Genomic DNA, 25,732 nt, shown 5'->3' on the forward strand with positions numbered 1-25,732 from the left:
CTCCTTGGTTAGGTTACTTCTTTTCTTTTTGTTTAAAAAAAAAAAAAGAAAGAAGAAAAGAAAATAAAAATAAAAAAAGAATAAAAAAAAGGAGGGAGCGGGGAGGAATAGTTCCCAGGAGGAATGAAAGGGCCGGAAATCTCCCTCCGTGCCCAAGAGGACCTCAGCACCGCAAGTAGCGCAGATGCAGCATGGAACCCGTGCCATACCCTACCCTTCATGCCAGTAAACCAGCAATCTGGGATAGCAACCTCACATCTGCCGAGCTACCTCGGTGGACAAAAGAGAGGGCGGCCAGATATCTGCCACAAAGCATACCTCCTTCGGCCACCACCCCTGGAATCTGAAAGGTGGCTTCCAAAGATACACCCGTCGCCCGAAAGACACCCAAAGCCACCCTCCGGGATACCAGAGAGGGATCGGGCATCCCCAGGTGATCCAGATTCCACGGCAAACTACGCCACTGCCAAGAACCTCAACGGAATGGGATGGACCCCGGTACCCTTTCCCCTACCTAGGAACTAGTGTGCCTGTGGGAAAAATCCTAAAGGCCAAAAAGAGGAAGGGCAAAAGGGAGGGATGGGGAGGAGGAGGAAAAGAAAAAGGGAAGGATGCAATAGGGAAGGGGGGATTGGGGGGTAATTAGGTTCGGTCTGAGGAAGGAGACCGACAGGTCTAATTCCTCAGACCAAGAGCCTCTTCACCAAGACAAGGAGCCCCCCTTGAAGAGGCCAGGTTTTTAAAGTGAGGGATGCCAACAGCCGGAAAGACATTTGACCTACCGGGCTGTGGTTCGTACGTCAGCTTACGTGCCGTCTGGAGTAACAGACTGATTGATCAGACCCTGATCCACCATGAGGCCTGGTCTCAGACCAAAGCGCGGGGGCGTTGACCCCAGAAACCCTCTCCAGGTACCATCTGTAAAACACGCATGTGTATAAAAGGCCGTGAGGGCCTATAAGGACGGGTAAGCCATACCCCATTCTAATGGTTACCTTCTCCCCAGTACCAATGCTACCGTAGATGCATCCTAAGGGGCATCACCGACGACAGCTTTTGTTTATTTGTGCCCCATCAAACCATTACAGTTCTTTATTGCATTTTAAAAATTACTGTACATTCAGAACATACATTAATCTGAAGATCCATAAGATACACAGCAGAAACTGAGGGTAAACTAAAGTTATTTGAGACTAAACAAATTAATTGTAAAATCGTTGTCAATGAGTCCAGGTTTTATTTTTAATTTGTAAACTCCCTAGCATTATTAAGTCCAAAGTATTCCTTGCTTTGGCTTTACTTTAAAATCATCTGGGCTTTATGAATGAATTGTATTGGCTAAGTGAGGTTCTGTCATAACTGTGAGACTTCCCGATGATAGACTCCTATATTCACACAGTCTAGTTTTAAAATACCTGAATATACTTACAGCTTATCTAATATTATAATTAGAAAAAGTGAACTGATACAGCTTATATTGTATGAGCAATACGTCGAGTGAAGGGAATATCGGCACTAGAAAACAGAAGTACACGTTATATGATGCATTAGAGTAAAAGTCGATTGATTGTAAAAAAAAAATGAATCCTCAGAAAGACCAAAGGTCTGGACATAGTTGTTTGTGAGAGAGTGCTGGAGCGGAGATCTCTCAATAAACAGTAACGTCATCAGTTGTCTCCATCACACAGGTAGAGAAAGACAACATTGCAAAATAGGAAAGTCGGGAAATCAGTGACTATGCAATATATGATAAATGACACAGAGGTGTGCACTCAGGGATTGGTGTAAAGTGTAGGACAACACATTAACGATGAGAAATTTCAGTTACTCCGATATGGTAAATTTGAGGAAATTAAAACTTTATCAGAATATAAAACAAATTCCAACCACACAGTAGAGCGAAAAACTAACGTCAAAAATCTGGGAGTGATCATGTCGGAGGATCTCACCTTCAAGGACCATAACATTGTGTCAATCACAACTGCTAGAAAAATGACAGGATGGATAATGAGAACCTTCAAAACTAGGGATGCCAAGCCCATGATGACACTCTTCAGGTCGCTTGTTCTATCTAGGCTGGAATATTGCTGCACACTAACAGCACCTTTCAAGGCAGGTGAAATTGCTGACCTAGAAAATGTAGAGAGAACCTTCACGGCGCGCATAACTGACATAAAACACCTCAATTACTGTAACGCTTGAAGTTCCTGAACCTGTACTCCCTGAAACGCAGGTGGGAGAGATACACGATTATATACACCTGGAAAATCCTAGAGGGACTAGTACCGAACTTGCACACGAAAATCACTCCTTACTAAAGCAGAAGACTCAGCAGACGATGAAACATCCCCCCGATGAAAAGCAGGGGTGTCACTAGCACGTTAAGAGACAACACAATAAGTATCAGGGGCCCGAGACTGTTCAGCTGCCTTCCAGCATACATAAAGGGGATTACTAATAGACCCCTGGCTGTCTTCAAGCAGGCACTGGACAAGCACCTGAAGTCGGTACCTGACCAGCCGGGCTGTGGTTCGTAAGTCGGATTGCGTGCAGCCAGCAGTAACAGCCTGGTTGATCAAGCCCTGATCCACCATGAGGCCTGGTCACAGACTGGGCCGCGGAGGCGTTGACCCCCGGAACTCTCTCCAGGTAAACTCCAGGTAAACACCAGACGGTTATACCAATAAGTAGCATAATCCTTTAGATATCAGAATTTTCGGAGGTTTGGCGGTCTCAAAATGAACATTAGATATGGAGGAAGAGGTACATTTGTTCCTACTATAAAGCTGTGTGACGGAGGGACAGAACGCGAGAACCTCCACCACAGAGAGGGGACAGACCAAATCCAAATAGAAAGACTTGGGAGCAGAAAATGTAGGAGTGTTGCAAGTACGTTTGGAAATGTGTATGTAGAGAGAAAGAAGTGGAAGGCAGCAGTGAAGGGTCAGCATGATGAGTCAGGTGAGCGTATGAAACAAGTCAAAAAAAAACAAAAAGTCTTCTTTGCCAGGAACGAGAGACAGCCTGACTACATGACATACAAATAAAAATGAATTCTTCAACTAAGACATCGATGCAGAGAATGCAAACAGGATTATTATGAGCTTTTACTATGCAAATGAGGCACCCGGGCAGAACAGCAATATTTTGCCGGATGGCCAAACTACCAGTAGGTTTGACACTGTCCAGAGTTGGCAACAGCTATTTAACTGTCAATAACTGTGCCGCCAAATATACAGCTGCAGGGAGGAAGTAACGGTTAAATACGAGTTAGGTCTCGTTGCTGGAAAAACAACAGTGATCAAGAGCAGGAAGAACAAATAATTATAATAATATTTCTTTATTTCTAAAAGTACATGTATAAGGTAAACAGTCCTAGCTGACATCAATGACATACTACTATACAGAAAGCCGCTTGTTATGCAGAGCATTTCGGGCAAATTAAGTCAGTTTTGTCCCAGGATGCGACCCACACCAGTCCACTAACACCCAGGTACCCATTTTACACTGATGGGTGAACAGGGACAGCAGGTGTCTTATGCAAACACGTCCTAATGTTATCCAGCCGTACCGGAGATTCGAACTCCGGACCTCAGAGTGTAATATGAGTGCGCTAGCGATCGAGCTACGGGACACCTAGTGAGGATAAGGAGGAATTAGAGTTGGCTGCAAACATCATACAATTCTCCGCATTTCTCAGAAGATCGTGTTAGGAAGATCATACGACGGAGAACAATTGTCCCATAACATTAAATTAGGAATGGCGACATACAACGATGCACTTTACACAGGATGTCAGCCTACTTGGAAATTTGTACGCAGACAAGGAGAACCTGGTCCCACAAGGAATGGAAAGTGAAGCTCCCGTTTAATTTTGTTCTCTTACCAAAGAGCCATATCACCCACTGACGGGCCACATATCCATGAGGGAGGGGGAGTTGGCTCAACTTCCAAATGGGGGTGAGCCGGGAGTATATAGGTCTCCATGTACAATAAAAGCATAGGAACAAAACTTAGTGTTCTCAGTCACGACATCCCTGACACAAGCAAACCCTGACACAAGTGTTGATCAGGCTCTGATCCACCAGGAGGCCTGGTCACAGACCGGGCCGCGGGGGCGTTGACCCCCGGAACTCTCTCCAGGTAAACTCCAGGTAAACTCCAGTGTCGCATGCCATCACAGGAACACGCATGGTGGTTGCAAATGGGGCTGAAGGTAGGAAGAGAGCAGGTGAGGGCACTGGACGCAAGCTACCTGTGCAAACTAGAAATACCGCAGGAAATAGCAAACAAGAGGACTCCACTAGCAATAGTGAGGATATATTACCAAAAACAAATGGTGGGAGCTCCATTGTTGGTGCTAGGGAGGATAGAAGTAAGACAGGGAAACATGCACCAACAGGGAATACAGTCACAGAAACCCAAGGCAAACGGAAACCAAGCCTGTGCACATACTATGCACTCGGTATCTGCTGGCATGGGAAATCTGGAAAAACAGATGGGACGTGCAACTATGACCACCCTAGGAAATGCCATGCCCATATGACAACAGGAAAATGCAAACTCCCTTCCTGTAAGCTTTTTCACCCTGAACTGTGTACCTCTTCAGTACAGGAAAGACTGTGCTATAACTTAAATTGCCAGGCATACCATCTAAAGGGGACAAAAAGATACAAAACATCCAGGCCATGGGAAAACCTGGGTAGCCACAGCCACTCAAGAGGGAGAGGTTTTTTAGTGCCAGGAAGGAAAAAAAACTGGCAGGAAATGGCAGAAATCGTACACCAAATCCAGTCATTCCTGGAGTGGAACCACAGTCGATGGCCTCCACTCCAAACCAACAGATACAGATACTAATGCCGGAAAAAAAATCCCCCCCCAGTACCAACAATACCACCAGTCCGATAACATTCTTCTTTGCAAATATACAGGGTCTAAAGCCAGCAACAAACAACAAAATACCTTTCATCCGTGGACTGCTTGCAGAGGCAAAGGCAATGTTCGCGGCTTTCACTGAGACCCACATAAAGGATCACTTGGACAACGAAATATGGATCCCAGGTTACAACCTATACAGATGTGACAGAGTGAACAGGCAAAAGGGGGGGGTTGGCCTGTACATTGCAGAGTCACTTGTTTGCACAGAACTGCTAAATGCCTCAAATGATGTAGTGGAAGTTTTAGCAGTAAAGGTCGAGAACCAAAACCTAGTCATTGTGATAGTCTACAAGCCTCCGGATGCAACATCCCAGCAATTCCAGGAACAGCTGTTAAAAATTGACCACTGTCTGGAAAACCTTCCAGCTCCTGCACCCAACATCTTGCTCCTGGGGGATTTCAACTTAAGGCACCTAAAATGGAGGAATATAGCAAATAATATTGTTGCAGTAATAACACCAGGAGGTAGCTCTGATGAAAACTCACACTCACGCGAGCTTTTAAATCTCTGCACAAAATTCAATTTAAACCAGCAAATAATAGAGCCTACTAGACTGGAGAATACACTAGACCTCATCTTCACTAACAATGATGATCTGATAAGAAATATCACCATATCAAAAACAATATACTCAGATCACAACATAATTGAGGTTCAGTCATGTATGCGCGGAGCCCCAGACCGACATAATGAGATTAGTCACGAGGGAGCATTCACCAAATTCAACTTCAATAACAAAAACATAAAGTGGGACCAAGTAAACCAAGTCCTAACCGATATAAGCTGGGAAGATATACTAAGCAACACAGACCCCAACTTATGCCTAGAACAGATTAACTCGGTAGCACTCGATGTATGCACAAGGCTTATTCCTCTAAGAAAAAGGAGGAGTAGATGTAAAACAGAAAGAGACAGGCGCTCCCTTTACAGGCGACGGAAAAGAATAACAGAGCGGCTAAAAGAGGTCAATATATCTGAAATGCGTAGGGAGACACTGGTCAGAGAAATAGCAAGCATCGAACTTAAGCTAAAAGAATCCTTTAGGAGTCAGGAATCGCGGGAAGAACTAAAAGCCATAAATGAAATCGAAAGAAACCCAAAGTATTTCTTCTCCTATGCCAAATCAAAATCGAGAACCACGTCCAGTATTGGGCCCCTACTTAAACAAGATGGGTCCTACACAGATGACAACAAGGAAATGAGTGAGCTACTCAAGTCCCAATATGACTCAGTTTTTAGCAAGCCGCTAACCAGACTGAGAGTCGAAGATCAAAATGAATTTTTTATGAGAGAGCCACAAAATTTGATTAACACAAGCCTATCCGATGTTATCCTGACGCCAAATGACTTCGAACAGGCGATAAATGACATGCCCATGCACTCTGCCCCAGGGCCAGACTCATGGAACTCTGTGTTCATCAAGAACTGCAAGAAGCCCCTATCACGAGCCTTTTCCATCCTATGGAGAGGGAGCATGGACACGGGGGTCGTCCCACAGTTACTAAAAACAACAGACATAGCCCCACTCCACAAAGGGGGCAGTAAAGCAACAGCAAAGAACTACAGACCAATAGCACTAACATCCCATATCATAAAAATCTTTGAAAGGGTCCTAAGAAGCAAGATCACCACGCATCTAGAAACCCATCAGTTACACAACCCAGGGCAACATGGGTTTAGAACAGGTCGCTCCTGTCTGTCTCAACTATTGGACCACTACGACAAGGTCCTAAATGCACTAGAAGACAAAAAGAATGCAGATGTAATATATACAGACTTTGCAAAAGCCTTCGACAAGTGTGACCATGGCGTAATAGCGCACAAAATGCGTGCTAAAGGAATAACAGGAAAAGTCGGTCGATGGATCTATAATTTCCTCACTAACAGAACACAGAGAGTAGTCGTCAACAGAGTAAAGTCCGAGGCAGCTACGGTGAAAAGCTCTGTTCCACAAGGCACAGTACTCGCTCCCATCTTGTTCCTCATCCTTATATCCGACATAGACAAGGATGTCAGCCACAGCACCGTGTCTTCCTTTGCAGATGACACCCGAATCTGCATGACAGTGTCTTCCATTGCAGACACTGCAAAGCTCCAGGCAGACATCAACCAAATCTTTCAGTGGGCTGCAGAAAACAATATGAAGTTCAACGATGAGAAATTTCAATTACTCAGATATGGTAAACATGAGGAAATTAAATCTTCATCAGAGTACAAAACAAATTCTGGCCACAAAATAGAGCGAAACACCAACGTCAAAGACCTGGGAGTGATCATGTCGGAGGATCTCACCTTCAAGGACCATAACATTGTATCAATCGCATCTGCTAGAAAAATGACAGGATGGATAATGAGAACCTTCAAAACTAGGGAGGCCAAGCCCATGATGACACTCTTCAGGTCACTTGTTCTATCTAGGCTGGAATATTGCTGCACACTAACAGCACCTTTCAAGGCAGGTGAAATTGCCGACCTAGAAAATGTACAGAGAACTTTCACGGCGCGCATAACGGAGATAAAACACCTCAATTATTGGGAGCGCTTGAGGTTCCTAAACCTGTATTCCCTGGAACGCAGGAGGGAGAGATACATGATTATATACACCTGGAAAATCCTAGAGGGACTAGTACCGAACTTGCACACGAAAATCACCCACTACGAAAGCAAAAGACTTGGCAGACGATGCACCATCCCCCCAATGAAAATCAGGGGTGTCACTAGCACGTTAAGAGACCATACAATAAGTGTCAGGGGCCCGAGACTGTTCAACTGCCTCCCAGCACACATAAGGGGGATTACCAACAGACCCCTGGCAGTCTTCAAGCTGGCACTGGACAAGCACCTAAAGTCAGTTCCGGATCAGCCGGGCTGTGGCTCGTATGTTGGTTTGCGTGCAGCCAGCAGCAACAGCCTGGTTGATCAGGCTCTGATCCACCAGGAAGCCTGGTCTCAGACCGGGCCGCGGGGGCGTTGACCCCCGGAACTCTCTCCAGGTAAACTCCAGGTAACACGTCACTGAGACATTCTATCCAGAGTGCATAACCTGTGCATCCATCTGGCTCCCCAGCTTGCGTTATTCATTATTATTATTATTATAATCAAAAAGAAGCGCTAAGCCACAAGGACTATACAGTTGCGTTATTCAGCTTATTCTATTGTTCTACCTAGCTTGTTTTATTCAGTCTCCTTTCTTTAGTTCCTATGACATCTATTTGTAACTATTCATTTGCGATTACTCTGCATAAAGCTAATATAAATTATTATTCTCTATTGTATTTGGGGTAAAGACGCTAAACCCGTAAAGTTATAAAGCCTCAGGCTAGTCAACTACCATACTCTAGCTATTTTATTACAACCTCTTCACAACCCTGCTTTATTATTCCGGGTTCAACAATTTTATTCTACCCACCTAAATTTATCCATATTGTTCTAAACATCATTATTATAATCAAAACTAAGAGCTAAATCCACCAGGGTCATACAGCAGACTGTTCTAAACATAATTCTCTAGTTCAGTATTCCAGTTACTCTGTTGTATGTGCGTGCATCTGTGTACCAAATTCTAAACTGACTATTGCTAGCTGCCCTCTTTTCTGACGTACATGATTTTATTATGTAATTTTTTTTCTAAATCGTGAGTGATTGTGTGTTTTAGAGGAGAGATACACTCGTGTTGACTCATCTTTGGTATATTTAATGCGGATGTATCCTGCTTTAATAACTGTATACAAAGTACATTATGAAAATTAAACACATTTGCAACATCTTGGTATCTTATTAAAGACGTTTCGCCATCCAGTGGCTGTATCAATACAAATTCTAGGACACCAACTCCAAAGTTGAGGGACTGATTACCTCATCTTTTGTATATAGTTCTACTGTGTTCAAGTTACGTCTTAGAATTTGTATTGAAAAAGCCACTGGATGGTGAAACGTCTACAATAAAGATACCCAGATGTTGCATATGTATCTAATTTTCATCTTGTCGGTCTTATATACCATTCATGTACAAAATACATTATTCTCACCATTTTATTCAATCCTTCAGTGTGAGAGCATGTGTGATATTGTGTGTGTGTTGCAGACCCCCAGGGTAAGCTAGTGGGTGCAACACAAGACACAGAGGTGTGGGAGGTAGTGAACAAGAACTACCTGAGGGCGCCATCACAGGTTCACCTCCAGCACTCACTGGAACAACTTCCTGACGGTAAGTCAGCACTAAGCTCGCCTGAGTCATTCTACTCGATCCTTCGTCAGATAATCGCGTTTTTCTGTCTCTTTCCAGTCAGGCTGGTGGTAACAGGGAAGGCTAACAAGTACAGATAGATCAAGATTATATTATTATAATTACATTCATGGAAGGGAAGCGCTAAACCAGTTGGAGTTAATCAACTCCAAGAGGAATTTGAAGTAATCAGATTCAGTCCCAGGAAATTATTTTATTATAATAAAGAGAAAAGCTCTAAACCTACAAGGGTCATACAGCACAGCAGGGCAGGGAAGGGTGCAGGGGTATTGGGTAACAAGAGGGAGAGGGATTATTATTACGTCGTGCAGAGGTAGAGGGTTGCAAGAGGGAGAGGTAGAAAGGGCTGTGAGGAGTGCTAGAAGCATCATCATCAAAGTTTGTGCAGTAAATCAGTTGGTGTCAAAAGGTCAATGAGAGAGTCTGGGTTAAAGGAGGGTCCATCAGCAAGAAGGGAAGGTAAAGTAAGGGCAGTAGAGCAGTGACGACGTCGGAGGTAAATTCTGTGTGCTCGTTGATAGAGTGGGCAGTCCAACAGAATATAGCTAACAGAAACTGGAACCTGACAATTCTCACGGAGTGGAACAGGGCGCCTCTCCATGAGATACCCATGAGTAAGACGAGTGTGGTCAATGTGAAGACGGGAGAGTGTAGTCTTCCAACCTCGACACTAATGACAAGAAGACGGCCAGAAACCTATACTTGGTTTAATAGAATACAATTTGTTATGTAGCAGATCAGACTGGTTGCAAAATATTCTGTGAATGGAACACCTCTATATGAAACTGGGAGGTCATGTACTGCTGACTGCAAAGCAGTGTCTGCCTGTTCATTCCCCTGTACGTCAACATGATCGGGGACCCAGCAAAAACAAGATCTTTATGCTTGCTACAATCAATATTTGCACCAATAACTCATTACAGTTATGACCGGGTGTGGAAGTGTGAATTGCTTATTACTCTATAATTTGTTCATGATCGTAGCCATGTATAAACGTAAGTAACAATACTTACAGGATTCATTACCTTTGCAACTTGCGAGTTCATTACCTTTATACCTAGTTCAGCTATCAAAACTTTGGGGGCCCAGTCCCTGGACCCATTACGTACCTCTGTATTCTGTAAATACCTTTGTAACTTGTCATGATTGTGGCCAGACCTACCTGGAGTTCATTACCTTTGTAAATTGTGATTTCATTACCTTTGTAAATTGTGAGTTCATTACCTTTGTAACTTGCTCAAGCTATCAAAACTTTGAGGCTCAGTCCCTGGACCCATTACGTACCTCTGTAATCTTTTGACTACCGCCCACAGGATGGGTATGGGGTGCATAATAAAGATATTAAACTAACTGTGCTTGCTAGAGATACGGCGTAACCAAAGATGGATACGAAAAACCAGGAGATGAAGTGAATCAAATTTTTGTATAGCCTGTAAAGCACTAAGGAAGTCTGAAACTACCACAAATGCCGACACAGGCATAGATGCAATACGGATAAGTGCTACGAGAACTGCATACAAGTCAGCTGTAAAAATGCATAACCGAGGCTAATAAATGCTCTCGTACGACGCTGCCTAGAAACACTGCTGCAAATCCGATACCGCCAGAAGACTTGGAACCATTGGTGTGCACTGCGATGGCATGACAATGAGACTGGAAGTGATTAAGAAAAAGAGAGCGAGAAGCAACCGTAGGTATTTGGGCTTTCACGCATGACAGTGGGGAAGAGCAGACACGAATCGTCGGAACTTCCCAAGGGGGAAGGGAAAAGTTAGATGCTTCATGAACATAGAAACGTGGCAACTGAAGAGAACACAAGAGGGAATGTAGACGAAGAGAAAAGGGACAGAGTAAACAGGGGCAGCGAACAAATAAGGAACTTCTACTAACATCCATTACCATCCTATATATGGAAGGATTGCGGAGGTCATGAGATTGAACATAATAGCGAAGGTAATGAGCATCACGGCGATCGGTCAAGGATGGAATATTCGCCTCTAAACCGGTGAAGAGCGAAAAGCACCAAGGCATAAACATAATCCCTGGTGATGGGTGGGATTAAGGCTAGAAAGACTTGCAGGAGAGGCCACTGAATATATCTGGTAGCCATAATTAAACTTCGATAAAATTAGGGCTGAATGTAGTCGAAGGAGAGTTCTACGATCAGCTCCCCATGAAAGATGAGCGAGGGTTTTAAGGAGGTTCAGCTGGCTATGACAAGTTGTCTTCAGAGAGGTAATGTGAGGTTTCCAGGATAACCGGGTGTCAAACCGAAGGCCGAGAAACCTGACCGTATCACTTTCTGGGATACGTGAGCCATATTGGTACAATGGATGATCAGAATGTCTAGTGAAAGTAATTTGGTGAGTTTTTGTACTAGAAAATTTAAACGCAATTGGCCCAATTGGAAACACGGTTGACCGCATGCTGGTAATAAACTTGTTGAACTAGGCATAAGAATTAACAACTGGGCATCTACACTGCAGACTGAATTGTTTGCAATCCTACTGGTGCTAAAGCTAACTTATAACACTAAGTTTGATTCTATCATCATTACTGATTCTATGTCATCACTGAATGCTCTTGACTCACATAATGACTCATGGACGAAGGAATTAATGCATAATTGCTATGGATCCTATCACACATTGGGTTATTCCTTCATGATAAAGTTGATATGTTAGCCAAGAAGAGTACCCAGAAGGAGAATGTAGAATATAACTTTGGTATATCTGTGTCTAGCATTAGGAATAATATTAGGAGAAGTAAATAATGAAAATGAATGTTATAGGAATGCAGTTAGAAGTCTGAGTAGATCTATAACCCACTATGATAACATGAACGTAGATAAGTATGTTTATGGAGCAACTTGCAGTGTGAACAGACTGACTGATGTTGTAGTGGTCTGGCTTAGGCTTGGTTACAAGTACTTCTGGCAGTTTGGGAGACACACAGACGATGATCAAACTAAATGCAAATTATGTGATCAGGCATATGGTCACTGCCTTGAACACTATATGCTTAATTGTCCACTTACTGAGGAATACAGAGACAGACAGTATAATATCGTATGTGACATGTCAAGATTATTAATGAAAATAAGATACTAGATATACTAAGCAAATTTCCTAAATTTGCTTGTAACAAATAAGTGAACTGTAGATATGTAGATATAAACCCATATACACTTGTTAACCCTTTTGGGGCCTAGTTCCTAGGCCTTTTGTGTATCCATATGCTCTTGCTCTACCGTCCACAGGATGGATATGGGGTGCACAATAAACTAGCCACTTCGGTGGCAAAATCTAAATCTAAAAATCTGGAGAGAAACTGCAATGAGGTGACAGTCAGCGCCTGCACAAGCTATAGAAAAGTCGTCAACATAGAGTGATGACCAAATATTAGATGGAAGAATAGATGCCAAATCATTTATAGCAAGGAGAAAAAGTGTTGTGCTCAGAACACATCCCTGAGGGACACCTTCAGCTTGAACAAAGTCCGGGGAAAGTATATTAACCCGAACACGGAAATGTCTTTCAATTAAGAAGTTCGTAAGGAAAAATGGTAGATTGCCTCTAAGTTCTAAGGAGTGGGCCTGGGCCAAGATGTTATACCTCCAAGTTGTGTCATATACCTTCTCGAGGTCAAAAAAAAGATGGCAATAACCGAGGGGTTATTAGCAAAAGCATTACCTACATACGTATCCAAGCATAGTAAGGGGTCAATGGTAGAACAGCCCTTACAAAAGCCATATTGATAGGTGGAGAGACTATTGTCTCTAAATACCACACCAAACGTCTATTTCCCAGACGTTCCAACACTTTGCAAACTACACTGGGAAGAGCAATGGGACGGTAGTGGGAAGCATCATGTCCCATAGTACCTGGTTTGCGGAAGGGTAGAACAATGGCAGATTTCCACAGCTGGGGCAAAACTCCTCGCGACCGAATACGATTAAAGAGACGTAAGAGGACCGCAAGGGCTGACTGATGTAAATGCTGGAGCATACAAATATGAATGCCGTCAGGCCCAGCTGCCGATGATCGGCAAGCGGAGAGTGTTGCCTCTAGTTCCAGAAGTGTAAAAGACATGTAAGATTTTTCTCTGATATAAGAAAAGTTTAAGGGCTCAAACTCTCTGGCAGACTTGGAGGAAAGAAACGAGGGGCAGAGATGGAGCTACGGACAAGATGATGACTGAGTTCATTGGCAACGTCAAGAGGGTTTGCTATAGCGACACTGGCAACACGAAGGATGGGAGATGGGTAGGGAGTGTATTTGCCACTCAGTTTCCATACTTTATTCCAGACTGCACTCATAGAGGAAGCCGAATTGACGGCAGAAACATAAACCCGCCAACGAGTGCATTTAGCTTCACGGATGACACAGTGGGCGGCTGCTCTCGTCTGCTTAAAATCAAGGAGCTCTGTGGTTCTGTTGTACCAATATCTGCCCCATGCAGCGTGTTTCAAATGTACCGCATGAACACAGGCAGGAGACCACCAAGGCACGCACCTCTGACAATGCCTGCCAAAGGTTTGGGGGATTGAATGTGAAGCTGCAGTTAAAACTGCAATGGAGGACAAAAAAAAGGATCCTCACTAAAGCAGTTTGACGTGAGTAAAGGCCCCAGTTCGCTCGGTCAAATTGCCAGCGTGGACTGCGAAGAGGTGGTGAGTACGAATGAGAAGTAAGGATGACTGGAAAATGATCACTGTCATGCAAGTCCGGGAGGACACACTGGGTAAAGTCTAGTGCAGTTGAGGAAGAGCAAACCGAGAGATCGATGCAAGAGAGATTGAGTACAAGGATCAAAATGAGTGAGAGTACCCGTATTTAAGACATGAAGGAGGAGAGAAGTGAGAAAAGCCTCCAAGTGGGTCACAGTAAGACCCCCCAGAGGAAATGGTGAGCATTAAAATCGCCAAGTAACAGAAGAGGTGGCGGTAAGGAAGAAACCAGAAATGCAACATCTGGGATAGATAATGCCCGAGAAGGAGAGAAACAAAGAAGAGATTGTATACCACTTATTCAAGTGGATATGGGCTGCAGTGTAATGCAGTGAAGTATGAACAAAGAGCCGATAGTATGGAATACTGGTACATATGAAGTGCACTTTCATTAAAGGTTCCATCTGGAAAAGGATCCGATAAATATAATAAAACATAACCAGAGATGAGATGGATAACAGCGGAGTGTAATTTGGGTTCTTGTAAACAAACACAAATGGGAAAACTGGGAGAGCAACACCTGAAGCTCACCCTGGTTATCTCTGAGGCCACAGATATTCCACTGTACATGAGCCATGATTTGCGAAGAGAAAGATACAAGAAATCTGAAGGTAGAGGTATCTATGGACCAGAAGGGTTAGAAAAGCCCACATGTGGAGGCAGCAGAAAATGCACAAGCAGCAAAGGACTGGGACTCTGCAAAGAAAGGAGTTATACAGATGGAGAAGAGTGAAGAGAAGCGACATGAGGGGGATCGGTGTCCATCAATGGTTTAGTCTCCACAATGTAGTCGGAGATAGTTTCATGTGTTTCAGAGCCAAAGATATTGTATGTGGGATGATATTGGATACTGAGTAAAGATCAGGGAGACGAAGGAATGTACCAGAGTAGGGAGGGGGATACCGAAAAGGTAGAGGGAACTGGAGAAGAAGCTTGGGAGGGGACAGGAGAATAAGTGACCTGGAAGGGAGTAGAAGAGGAAGAAATTTGGGAGGGGACAGGGTAGGAAGGTACTGTATGAGGAGGAGGATGAACCTCCACACTAGTAACAGAGCCAGTTAGAGGTGAAGAACCAGGTACAGAGACTGGAAATGAAAAATGAGCAGATAAAAGAAGGGAAGGAGGGGTTAAAGGAGACTTAAACAATGGTGATTTTTTGGACTTTGGAGAAGTAGAGGGGCGATGGGGAGGTGTTGTACAAGGTTTTGTAGACACACAAACTTGTGAGTGAGAAGAGGAAGAGGTGAAAACAGAATGAAGTGTTGAGGTAGGAACCTCCAAGTCCAGGACAGCAAAACAATTAGAGACGGGTGACTGTGGAAGGGGTGACCACAGAGGAGGCTGCAGAAGCTGGGACCTCAGAGGTGGGGGTCGTTCAGTAACTTGAGAATAAGAAATACAGGGAAGTCTTCCCTGGAGCCATACATGAGAGACTGCCATAGCATAAGGAAAGCCTTCTGCCTCTTTGAGACAACGGATTTCTCGCTCATCCAAGTAAACCTGGCAACAGCGAGAGTAAGGCAGGTGAGCCTCATGACAATTAAGGCAAGAGGGAGGTAGACTACAAGACATATTGGTATGGTCGTCGGCACCACAGACTGGGCATTCGGCCATGGACCTGCAATATTTCGCTGGATGACCATAACACCAGCAATTTCTACACTGTTGGGGTGTAGGGATCACCTTTTGAACTTGTAAACGATGTCCCACAATATAAATTGAGGATGGAAGCTCACAGCAGTCCAAAGTTAAGCGAGCTACATTGCAAGGGAATCGTCCCTGCCTGCAGGCAGGGAGGACATAAGTGTCTACTTTGAGGATTGGGAGGTCTTGGAGCTCAAGCTGTTCCAGAATGTTATCACCACATGTCTGGAAATTCTGTTGGATAATGGTATGAGGCAGAATGACAGCACCACTGCAAGAATTGAATGATGTTTTTCATTGGTTACAGGAATAGCACCTAGGATTGTAAGGAAAGATCACGAGCTTGGCTGGCATTCTGCACCATGACAATGTGTGGACTGCTCGAGAGCATGAAAGGACATACCTTGACCAACATGGCATAGGAAAGCCTTGCTAATACTATGATCGGAGAGACAGTTAGGAGAAGAAGTCGGTCGCAAAGTAAAAACTTAGTCCAATGTGTATTTTGAAACATAGTGTGTAAGGGGAGGGAGTGTTGTGCCGGTCTTTTCTGGGCAGAATAAGAAGTGAAGAAGTATCATCAGGTAATGGTCTTGGGCGTTTAGGTGTGGGACCGGAGTTGGTCCAACGTGGGACAGGCATGCAATCCGAAAAGCGCCACACCATAGAGCAGTGGTATTCATTGCGCGGCTCGCGATGACTCAATTCACGGCTCTCGAAAAATATATAAATTAATTAATAAAAAAATATATAGAAAAATAATTTTTCAAGTAAGATACATATTTTCATGAGGTGAGATTGAAGACGAAGTCACAGTAAGAGATAACATTCTAACATCCCTACCCTAGTCGTACAGAAATCATACGTGTCCACTACGGGAAACTGATCAGGGAAACGTCTAGCTCTAGGCATCGGTGGTCTCGCTGAATCAGTCGAGTTCAAGCTTTCGGGGGAGACTGGACGTATTTCGTTACTCTTGGAGATTTGTTTTTGAAAATAGGCAACAGATATTTGAGACTGCGGCAACATATATGAAAGTAACGACTTAACTGTTGCTGCTTGTGGAAGCTAGCTGCGATGGGCTAGTTTTAATTGAAACCAAAGTGCAGTCAAGTAGTGTCTGTTATGATGGATCGATTTGTGGTTAAACAAAAACGCAATAGTGATGAACAGCCATCCCAGACCCGACCAGTAGAAAAGGAGCATTAAGTAAGTTTGGTCTTTATTTTGCTATTAATAACAAGATATGCAGGCTAATATTACCATGTCTAATTTTTCTCATTTACTATATTGCACTAGCAGCTCAGTACTACTTAATTTAGTTGAGTTACGCTAACTTGCAGTAGCTGCGGCTCTCTCAATCAATGTGTTTAACTGAAGTGGCTCTCTTGCAAAAATTAGTGAATAACACTGCCATTGAGGGAGAAGCCAGAAGCATGGTCCAAGAAATGTGGAGGTCAGATGTATCAAACGAGTCAGGCGGAACCCCGGTACCTGAAGTGGGTGACGAAATGGCACCAACAGGAGGTACAGGGGCATGGGGAAGTCTGAATAGTGGTCAGATAATGAGGCAGGGTTGGAATAAGGTCTGGTAGGAGAAAGGGGCCCGGGAGGAGCTGTTTCATGGACTTGGGACTCCATGGTTATGTCACTTCTTTCTTTTTTGTTTAGAAAAAAAGGTGAAAAAAGGGGGGTAATGCGGAGGGATAGCTCCTAGGAGGAATGAAAGGGTTGTAAATTCCCCCCTCCATGTCCAAGAGGACCTCCGCACCGAGATGAAGAAATAGAAGTAGGAAGAGGTAAGGAGGTGGGGGTTTCAGAGGGTAAAACTGCAAAAGAATTAGTCAGGGGTGACCCTGGAAGACATGACACCAGGGGAGCTGGTAGGCATGGGGACCGCCAAGGTTGGAGGTCTCCTAGCTACTCGAGAATAAGGAGCATGAGGAAGATTCCCCTGAAGGTGGAGCCAAGAGACAGCCATAGCATAAGTAAGGCCTTCACTCTTCTTAAGACAACAGATTTCTCGTTCATTTAGACCTAACATCGGTGGAAAAAAGAAGGATGAAAGTTTCATTGCAATTAAGACAAGTGGGAGGAAGACTACAAGATATATCGGCATGATCTGTGGCACTGCAGACTGGGTGCTCACCTGCAGTATTTAGCGTGATGTCCAAAGCGCCAACAATTTTGACGCTGTTGGAGTGTAGGGACCACTTTACAGACCCCTAGGCAATGTCCCATAATATAAATGGAGGGCAGGAGTTCATGGCAGTCAAAGGTTAAGCGGGCAATGTTACTGGGAAAGCACCTCCACCCATGAGCGGGCAGGACATACGTATCTACTTTGAGAATCAGAAGGTCCTGAAAGGCTAATTGCTCTAAGACAGAAAATCACACTGTACAATGGTACGCAGTAAGGCCACCGTACCACTGCAAGAATTGAGAATAGCATGCTTGTGAACTGTGATAAGAACGTTATTAATGGAAGATGGGAATGACCATGAGCTTGGTATGCATTTTGAACTGTAACAATGCGCGCACTGCTCCGAAGAGCGTGAAAGGATATATTTTGGCCAACGTGTTGTAAAAGAGCTTTACCAATACTGTGGTCTGAAAGTTAATCAGTTGGAGATGTTGGTTGTAGGAAAAAGAATTTAGTCCACTGTGTTGCAGTGTTCATCAAGAGCTGCAAGAAGCCCCTATCACGAGCTTTTACCATCCTATGGAGAGGGAGCATGGACACGGGGGTCGTCCCACAGTTACTAAAAGCAACAGACATAGCCCCAACTCCACAAAGGGGGCAGTAAAGCAATAGCAAAGAACTACAGACCGATAGCACTAACATCCCATATCATATAAATCTTTGAAAGGGTCCTAAGAAGCAAGATCACCACCCATCTAGAAACCCATCAATTACACAACCCAGGGCAACATGGGTTTAGAATAGGTCGCTCCTGTCTGTCTCAACTATTGTATCACTATGACAGGGTCCTAGATGCACTAGAAGACAAAAAGAATGCAGATGTAATATATACAGACTTTGCAAAAGCCTTCGACAAGTGTGACCATGGCGTAATAGCGCACAAAATGCGTGCTAAAGGAATAACAGGAAAAGTTGGTAGATGGATCTGTAATTTCCTCACAAACAGAACACAAAGAGTAGTAGTCAACAGAGTAAAGTCCGAGGCAGCTACTGTGAAAAGCTCTGTTCCACAAGGCACAGTACTCGCTCCCATCTTGTTTCTCATCCTCATATCTGACATAGACAAGAATGTCAGCCACAGCACCGTGTCTTCCTTTGCAGATGACACCCGAATCTGCATGACAGTGTCTTCCATTGCAGACACTGCAAGGCTCCAGGCAGACATCAACCAAATCTTTCAGTGGGCTGCAGAAAATAATATGAAGTTCAACGACGAGAAATTTCAATTACTCAGATATGGTAAACACGAGGAAATTAAAACTTCATCAGAGTACAAAACAAATTCTGGCCACAAAATAGAGCGAAACACCAATGTCAAAGACCTGAGAGTGATCATGTCGGAGGATCTCACCTTCAAGGACCATAACATTGTATCAATTGCAGCTGCTAGAAAAATGACAGGATGGATAATGAGAACCTTCAAAACTAGGGAGGCCAAGCCCATGATGACACTCTTCAGGTCACTTGTTCTATCTATGCTGGAATATTGCTGCACACTAACAGCACCTTTCAAGGCAGGTGAAATTGCTGACCTAGAAAATGTACAGAGAACCTTCACGGCACACATAACGAAGATAAAACACCTCAATTACTGGGAGCGCTTGAAGTTCCTGAACCTGTATTCCCTGGAATGCAGGCGAGAGAGATACATGATTATATACACCTGGAAAATCCTAGAGGGACTAGTACCAAACTTGCACACGAAAGTCACTCACAACAAAAGCAAAAGACTTGGCAGATGATGCAACATCCCCCCAATGAAAAGCAGGGGTGCCACTAGCACGTTAAGAGACCATACACTAAGTGTCAGGGGCCCGAGACTGTTCAACTGCCTCCCAGCATACATAAGGGGGATTACCAATAGACCCCTGGCAGTCTTCAAGCTGGCACTGGACAAGCACCTAAAGTCGGTACCTGACCAGCCGGGCTGTGGCTTGTACGTTGGTTTGCATGCAGCCAGCAGTAACAACCTGGTTGATCAGGCTCTGATCCACCAGGAGGCCTGGTCACAGACCGGGCCACGGGGGCGTTGACCCCTGGAACTCTCTCCAGGTAAACTCCAGGTAAACTTGTAAACATTGTGCGTACAGGAAGTGGGTGTCATGTAGGTCATTTCTAGGTGGAATGAACAGAAATCGAAGAACCATCGTCAGCATATGGTCTAGAATGTTTAGGAGTAGGACTGTGGGTGTAGAACCATGGGCAGTGACAGTGTAATCCATTGAGAACATTAACCAAGTCATTAAATGGACCTCAGAAAACTATATGAAGTTCAATGAAGACAAATTTCAGTTACTCTGCTATGGAAAACTCGAGGAAATAAAAACTGGATCGGAGTATAAAACAAATTCAACCACACAATCGAATGAAAAACTAATGTGAACGACCTGGGAGTGATTATGTCAGAGAATCTCATTTACAAAGATCACAACAATGTCTACCACATCTACTAAGAAAATAAAAGAATGGATAATGAGAACCATCAAATCTAGGGATGCCAATCCAATAATGATTCTCTTCAAATCACTTTCATGACAGGCAAAATGGCAGACATGGAGAATATACAGAGAACTTTCATTGCACATGTAAGTACAATAAAGCACCTAAATTACTGGGAACAGTTGAAGTCCCCTGATTTGTACTCCTTGGAACAGGCAAGAAAGATGCACGATAACACGCACCTTGAAAATCCTAGAGGGATTAGTCCCAAATAAGAACATAGGAAAGGAGGAACACTGCAACAGGCCTACTGACCCATGCAAAGCAGGTCCATGCCACCCCCTGGCTTAGAACAATGACCACCTAGTCAGGTCACTTCCACTTAAGGAAGGAGCACGACACCAGACCTGGTAGCACAAGCTAGTCAGGTCCAACTCACACCCACCCACACTCACTCATGTATTTATCCAACCTATTTTTTAAAACCACACAAGGTCTTAGCTTCTATGACAGTACTCGGGAGTTTGTTCCACTCATCCACAACTATATTACCAAACCGGTGCTTTCCTATGTCTTTTCTGAATCTGAACTCCCACAAAAAGCAAAAGATTTGGCAGGTGGTGCAACATCCCCCAAATGCAAAGCAGGGGCACCATGAGTATGCTAAGAAACAAAACAAGTGTCAGGGGCCCAAGACTGTTCAACTGTCTCCTTACATACACAAGGGAAATTACCAATAGACCCCTGGCTATCTTCAAGGAGCTGGACAGGCACCATAAGTCAGTTCCTGACCTGCCGGGCTATGGTTCGTATGTCAGTTTGTGTGCAGCCAGCATTAACAGCTTGGTTGATCAGGCTCTGATCCACAGTGAGGGATGGTCATGGACCAGGACGTGTAGGTGCTGACCCTTGGAACACCCTCCAGGTATACAGGAGGGCCCTGCTTATACAGTAGGTTAGGTTCCAGGCTACTGCTATAGCACAAAAATCACTGTAAAGTGACTCATACCCTTATTTTCACTTTCAAGTGCATATAAAAACCTGATAACATGTTTATGCTATCAGTATTAAGTGAGCAATATTAGTCCTACAAAATTCACATACAGTTCACACATTACTTACCTTAAAATATTTTTGTCCTTAGCTTAGAGTGACGACTATATTTATTGTAGGAAGTCTAAATAAATGAAGAATGAGTATAACTGAAAACTGCTGTGTTAGTGAAACACTGTAAAGGGAAGCACTGCAAAGTGTGGCCTGCTAGTACTGTGAAAGACTTCGATTCACATTTTTACACAGCTTCTAACAACATAGTTTTGACACTGCAAGGCTCCAGGCGGACATCAACCAAATCTTTCAGTGGGCTGCAGAAAACAATATGAAGTTCAACGATGAGAAATTTCAATTACTCAGATATGGTAAACACGAGGAAATTAAATCTTCATCAGAGTATAAAACAAATTCTGGCCACAAAATAGAGTGAAACACCAACGTCAAAGACCTGGGAGTGATCATGTCGGAGGATCTCACCTTCAAGGACCATAACATTGTATCAATCGCATCTGCTAGAAAAATGACAGGATGGATAATGAGAACCTTCAAAACTAGGGAGGCCAAGCCCATGATGACACTCTTCAGGTCACTTGTTCTATCTAGGCTGGAATATTGCTGCACACTAACAGCACCTTTCAAGGCAGGTGAAATTGCTGATCTAGAAAATGTACAGAGAACCTTCACGGCGTGCATAATGGAGATAAAACACCTCAATTACTGGGAGCACTTGAGGTTCCTAAAACTGTATTCCCTGGAACGCAGGCGGGAGAGATACATGATTATATACACCTGGAAAATCCTAGAGGGACTAGTACCGAACTTGCACACGAAAATCTCTCACTACGAAAGCAAAAGACTTGGCAGACGATGCAACATCCCCCCAATGAAAAGCAGGGGTGTCACTAGCACGTTAAGAGACCATACAATAAGTGTCAGGGGCCCGAGACTGTTCAACTGCCTCCCAGCATACATAAGGGGGATTACCAACAGACCCCTGGCAGTCTTCAAGCTGGCACTGGACAAGCACCTAAAGTCGGTTCCTGACCAGCCGGGATGTGGCTCGTACGTTGGTTTGCGTGCAACCAGCAGCAACAGCCTGATTGATCAGGCTCTGATCCACCAGGAGGCCTGGTCACAGACCGGGCCGCGGGGGCGTTGACCCCCGGAACTCTCTCCAGGTAAACTCCAGGTAAATAGCACAACCAAATATTTTAATGTATAACATTCCCCTACCTTTATGCCAATTAATGGCTATTTATTTAAACCACTGGCCTTAAACATCGCACTTACCAGATAAATATAACATTCTTAAACATTGAGAGCCATATCTATGAACCACAATATAATAGTTACCATTCCCAGAGGTGGTATAAAATGCCAGTACCTGCCAGAAAACCCTGTACTTTGTTCCACTACTAACATTAATACTGTAATCCTATTACTATCAATGCACCATTACTCATACTTTTACACCTAATAATACCATTATTTTTGTTGCTAATATTACTACTCCTAGTTACTCTACTACTGCTACCATACAACTGCTACATGCACTACCACAAACTAGGCTTAGGACACCAATGGAAAAAAGTAATTTTTTTTTTAGGGGGGGTATCCTAGGTAATTTACACACACATATTACTAGGCATGATAATTGTACTTGTGTGTACCTGTACCTAGATAAACTTGCTTATCATCTGCACAGACATGGCCATCTTCCTGGAACTTCGCTACCATCGACCAGAGAAAGGCAGCATCTCTACTCTCTGCTACACCTTCCTTGAGCGTCAGGACCTCTCTAATGGAGAGTTTGTCTGTGAACTGTAAGTTTATTCCAATGGTATTAAGCCACTTTAACTTTTCTTTGGGTTATAACAGGTAATTTACACATGTTAATGATAACTGTACTTATGTGTACCTATACCTAAATAAACTTAATAATAATAATAATATCTTTATTTCTACAAGTACATGTACAAGGTATACAGGCCTAGCTAACATCAGTGACATGCTACTATACAGAAAACTGCTTGTTATGCTGAGCATTTCGGACAAATTAGGCCAATTTTGTACCAGGATGCGACCCACACCAGTCGACTAACCCCTAGGAACCCATTTTTTACTGATGGGTGAACATGGACAGTAGGTGTCTTATGGAAAAATGTCCTAATGTTTTCCAGTTGTATCAGAGATTCGAACTCCGGACCTCAGTGTGTGAGCTGAGTGTGCTAGCGATCAAGCTACAGGCTTATGAGTTTACTATGTTATTCACGAACTCTTCCATTCTCCTTCTTCATCTCTAAGAGAGAATATGAAATTAAAGTTGCTGGGGATTCAAAGACAGACATAGAGGGCTTCTTCTGGGTATATACATGAATATGGTGAGTTAACTCAGGTCAACTCACCATCACTGATAAAATTCAAATTAATTTGTATTTCTTTGTGGTGCAAAAATAATGTAGTTTACATGTAATAAAACATTGTTAGGCACAAAAAGAGCCACTAGTATGCAATGCATTTTGGGCAAGCTAATTTTAATGTCACTGATGTTACTACTACAGCACTTGTTGTTGTTGTTGTTGCTTTCTTTTTATATTACTATAGTACAGTACTAGCATTTTGTGGACATACCATCAATAAACCCTGTACACTACACATTATGTACAGCACAGTACTTGTACAATTCAGCTGAAGGTATAATTATACTACGATAAACTGTACTGTTCCTCCTCAGGTACAACCCTCCTGTGGACTACACCAAGAAATCTCTAATAACCTACACTGAGAAGGCATTTTTTCTTCACCTCGAGGTCATGCTCAAGATGGCCAAGTGTGAGGTGGAGTCTCTCGAGTCCACCCACTCCTTCAACTCCAGCTGAGAGGCAGCAAGTTGCACTCAACGTTTGCACAATGTCATCAGGTGTAAGTCTCTGTGGGGGAATTTCTTCTTTTGATAATGACTGCGACAATTCCATTGAAATTTTTATAAATGATGCATTACTTCTTGCATACTTCTGAATTATTGTTAGTGTTTCATCCCTCTTATGAAAGAAATTTTGTTGTAAGTAGGTTCATGTGTACAGTTAAACTCTCTGAAAAAGATTTTTTAAACCATGCATTTCTTTTTAGATAGGAATTTTAATTTTAAATCCTTGTAAATAATGTGTTCCTCAAATGATTATGGAAAGTGAATAAATATACTACATAAATACCGTATAATTGTTCTAAAATACTGTCAGTATATCATTCTTTTAAAAGAAAGTAATATATTTTCTTCCATATAAGATGCAGTTTAAGGAAATCAGAATTCACTGTGCCTAATGTTGTCAAAGTTAAAAAAAAAAAATGTTACTAGGGAAAAGATTATTATTCTTAATGTTCAGACAGGGCTATGGTCCAGTTCAATCCCATGATGAAGCAAGAAACATACTTCTAGTTACAAACAAAAGTTTATTTCTTTGTTGTTGAATTAGACACATGTGCAACTCTTGGGTATCTTTATTGAGGAAACGTTTTGCCACACAGTGGCTTCATCAGTCCATACAAAGGAGAAACTTGAAGAACAGGAGGAGAATGAGGTAATCTGTCCCTCAGCCTTGAGTCGATGTGGTCAATCCATCAATCTTGAATAGAATACGGCATATGATTGACCACATCGACTCAAGGCTGAGGGACAGATTACCTCATTCTCCTCCTGTTCTTCAAGTTTCTCCTTTGTATGGACTAATGAAGCCACTGTGTGGCAAAACGTTTCCTCAATAAAGATACCCAAGAGTTGCACATGTGTCTAATTCAACAACATGTCGGTTCTCTGAACCATTCATCTACAGTTTATTTCTTTGCAAAGGTTACAATGTGTGTTTACATTTCATAATTTCATTGGTACAAAGAAAGCCACTATCATGCCAGGGCATTTTGGGCAGACTTAACCTATTAGCCCCAAACCCTTCAAAATCTTTCTTAATTTCCATAATAATTCTCACCCTTTTTACCACAGGGTTGGCACTAGAAGCTTTCTTGGGGCCCATGGTCACTTATTTTCCAGAAACAGCACCGAAAACACTGTAATAATACGAAATATTCCGAGTGTATGCTTGGATGTTACCGCGGAGGCTGGCTGGTAAACAATGGGACGGCCGGCACATGTGAGGGCACATTGGACGCGTCTCGGACGAAAATCGGTAAGCGGGTTTTTAATCGGTATGCGCGGCAAAAATTTTGCGATAAAAGTAATCGGTATGCGGAAAAATCGCTATGTGATGCCATCGTTATGCGGGGGTCCACTGTACTTAAAGACTGTATTATGTCAAGCCTCATTACAATGGACCTCAACATGACAGACCATGGAAATACGAGACAAAATCTGCTGGGTCACTTGAGTCAGAAACAACAGTGTCCATTAGATACAGTAATGTTTTAGTTACATGAGGAAATTAATACTTCATCAGAGTACAAAACAAATTCCTTCCACAAAATAGA

General features: G+C 43.2%; 1 protein-coding gene across 1 annotated transcript in view; it reads left to right on the plus strand.

Annotated features, from left to right (window-relative positions):
* Positions 1-24,826, plus strand: part of LOC128685499 (axin interactor, dorsalization-associated protein) — a 50,333-nt gene extending 25,507 nt beyond the window's left edge. Inside the window, exons 3-5 of the mRNA XM_053772068.2 lie at positions 9,024-9,146; positions 22,959-23,076; positions 23,988-24,826. Of these exons, the coding sequence (XP_053628043.2) occupies positions 9,024-9,146; positions 22,959-23,076; positions 23,988-24,132 (386 nt within the window). The 3' untranslated portion in view covers positions 24,133-24,826. The remainder of the gene's footprint in view (positions 1-9,023; positions 9,147-22,958; positions 23,077-23,987) is intronic.
* Positions 24,827-25,732: the final 906 nt, after the last annotated feature.

Source organism: Cherax quadricarinatus, chromosome 1, assembly GCF_038502225.1.
Source record: "Cherax quadricarinatus isolate ZL_2023a chromosome 1, ASM3850222v1, whole genome shotgun sequence".
Classification (NCBI taxonomy): domain Eukaryota; kingdom Metazoa; phylum Arthropoda; class Malacostraca; order Decapoda; family Parastacidae; genus Cherax; species Cherax quadricarinatus.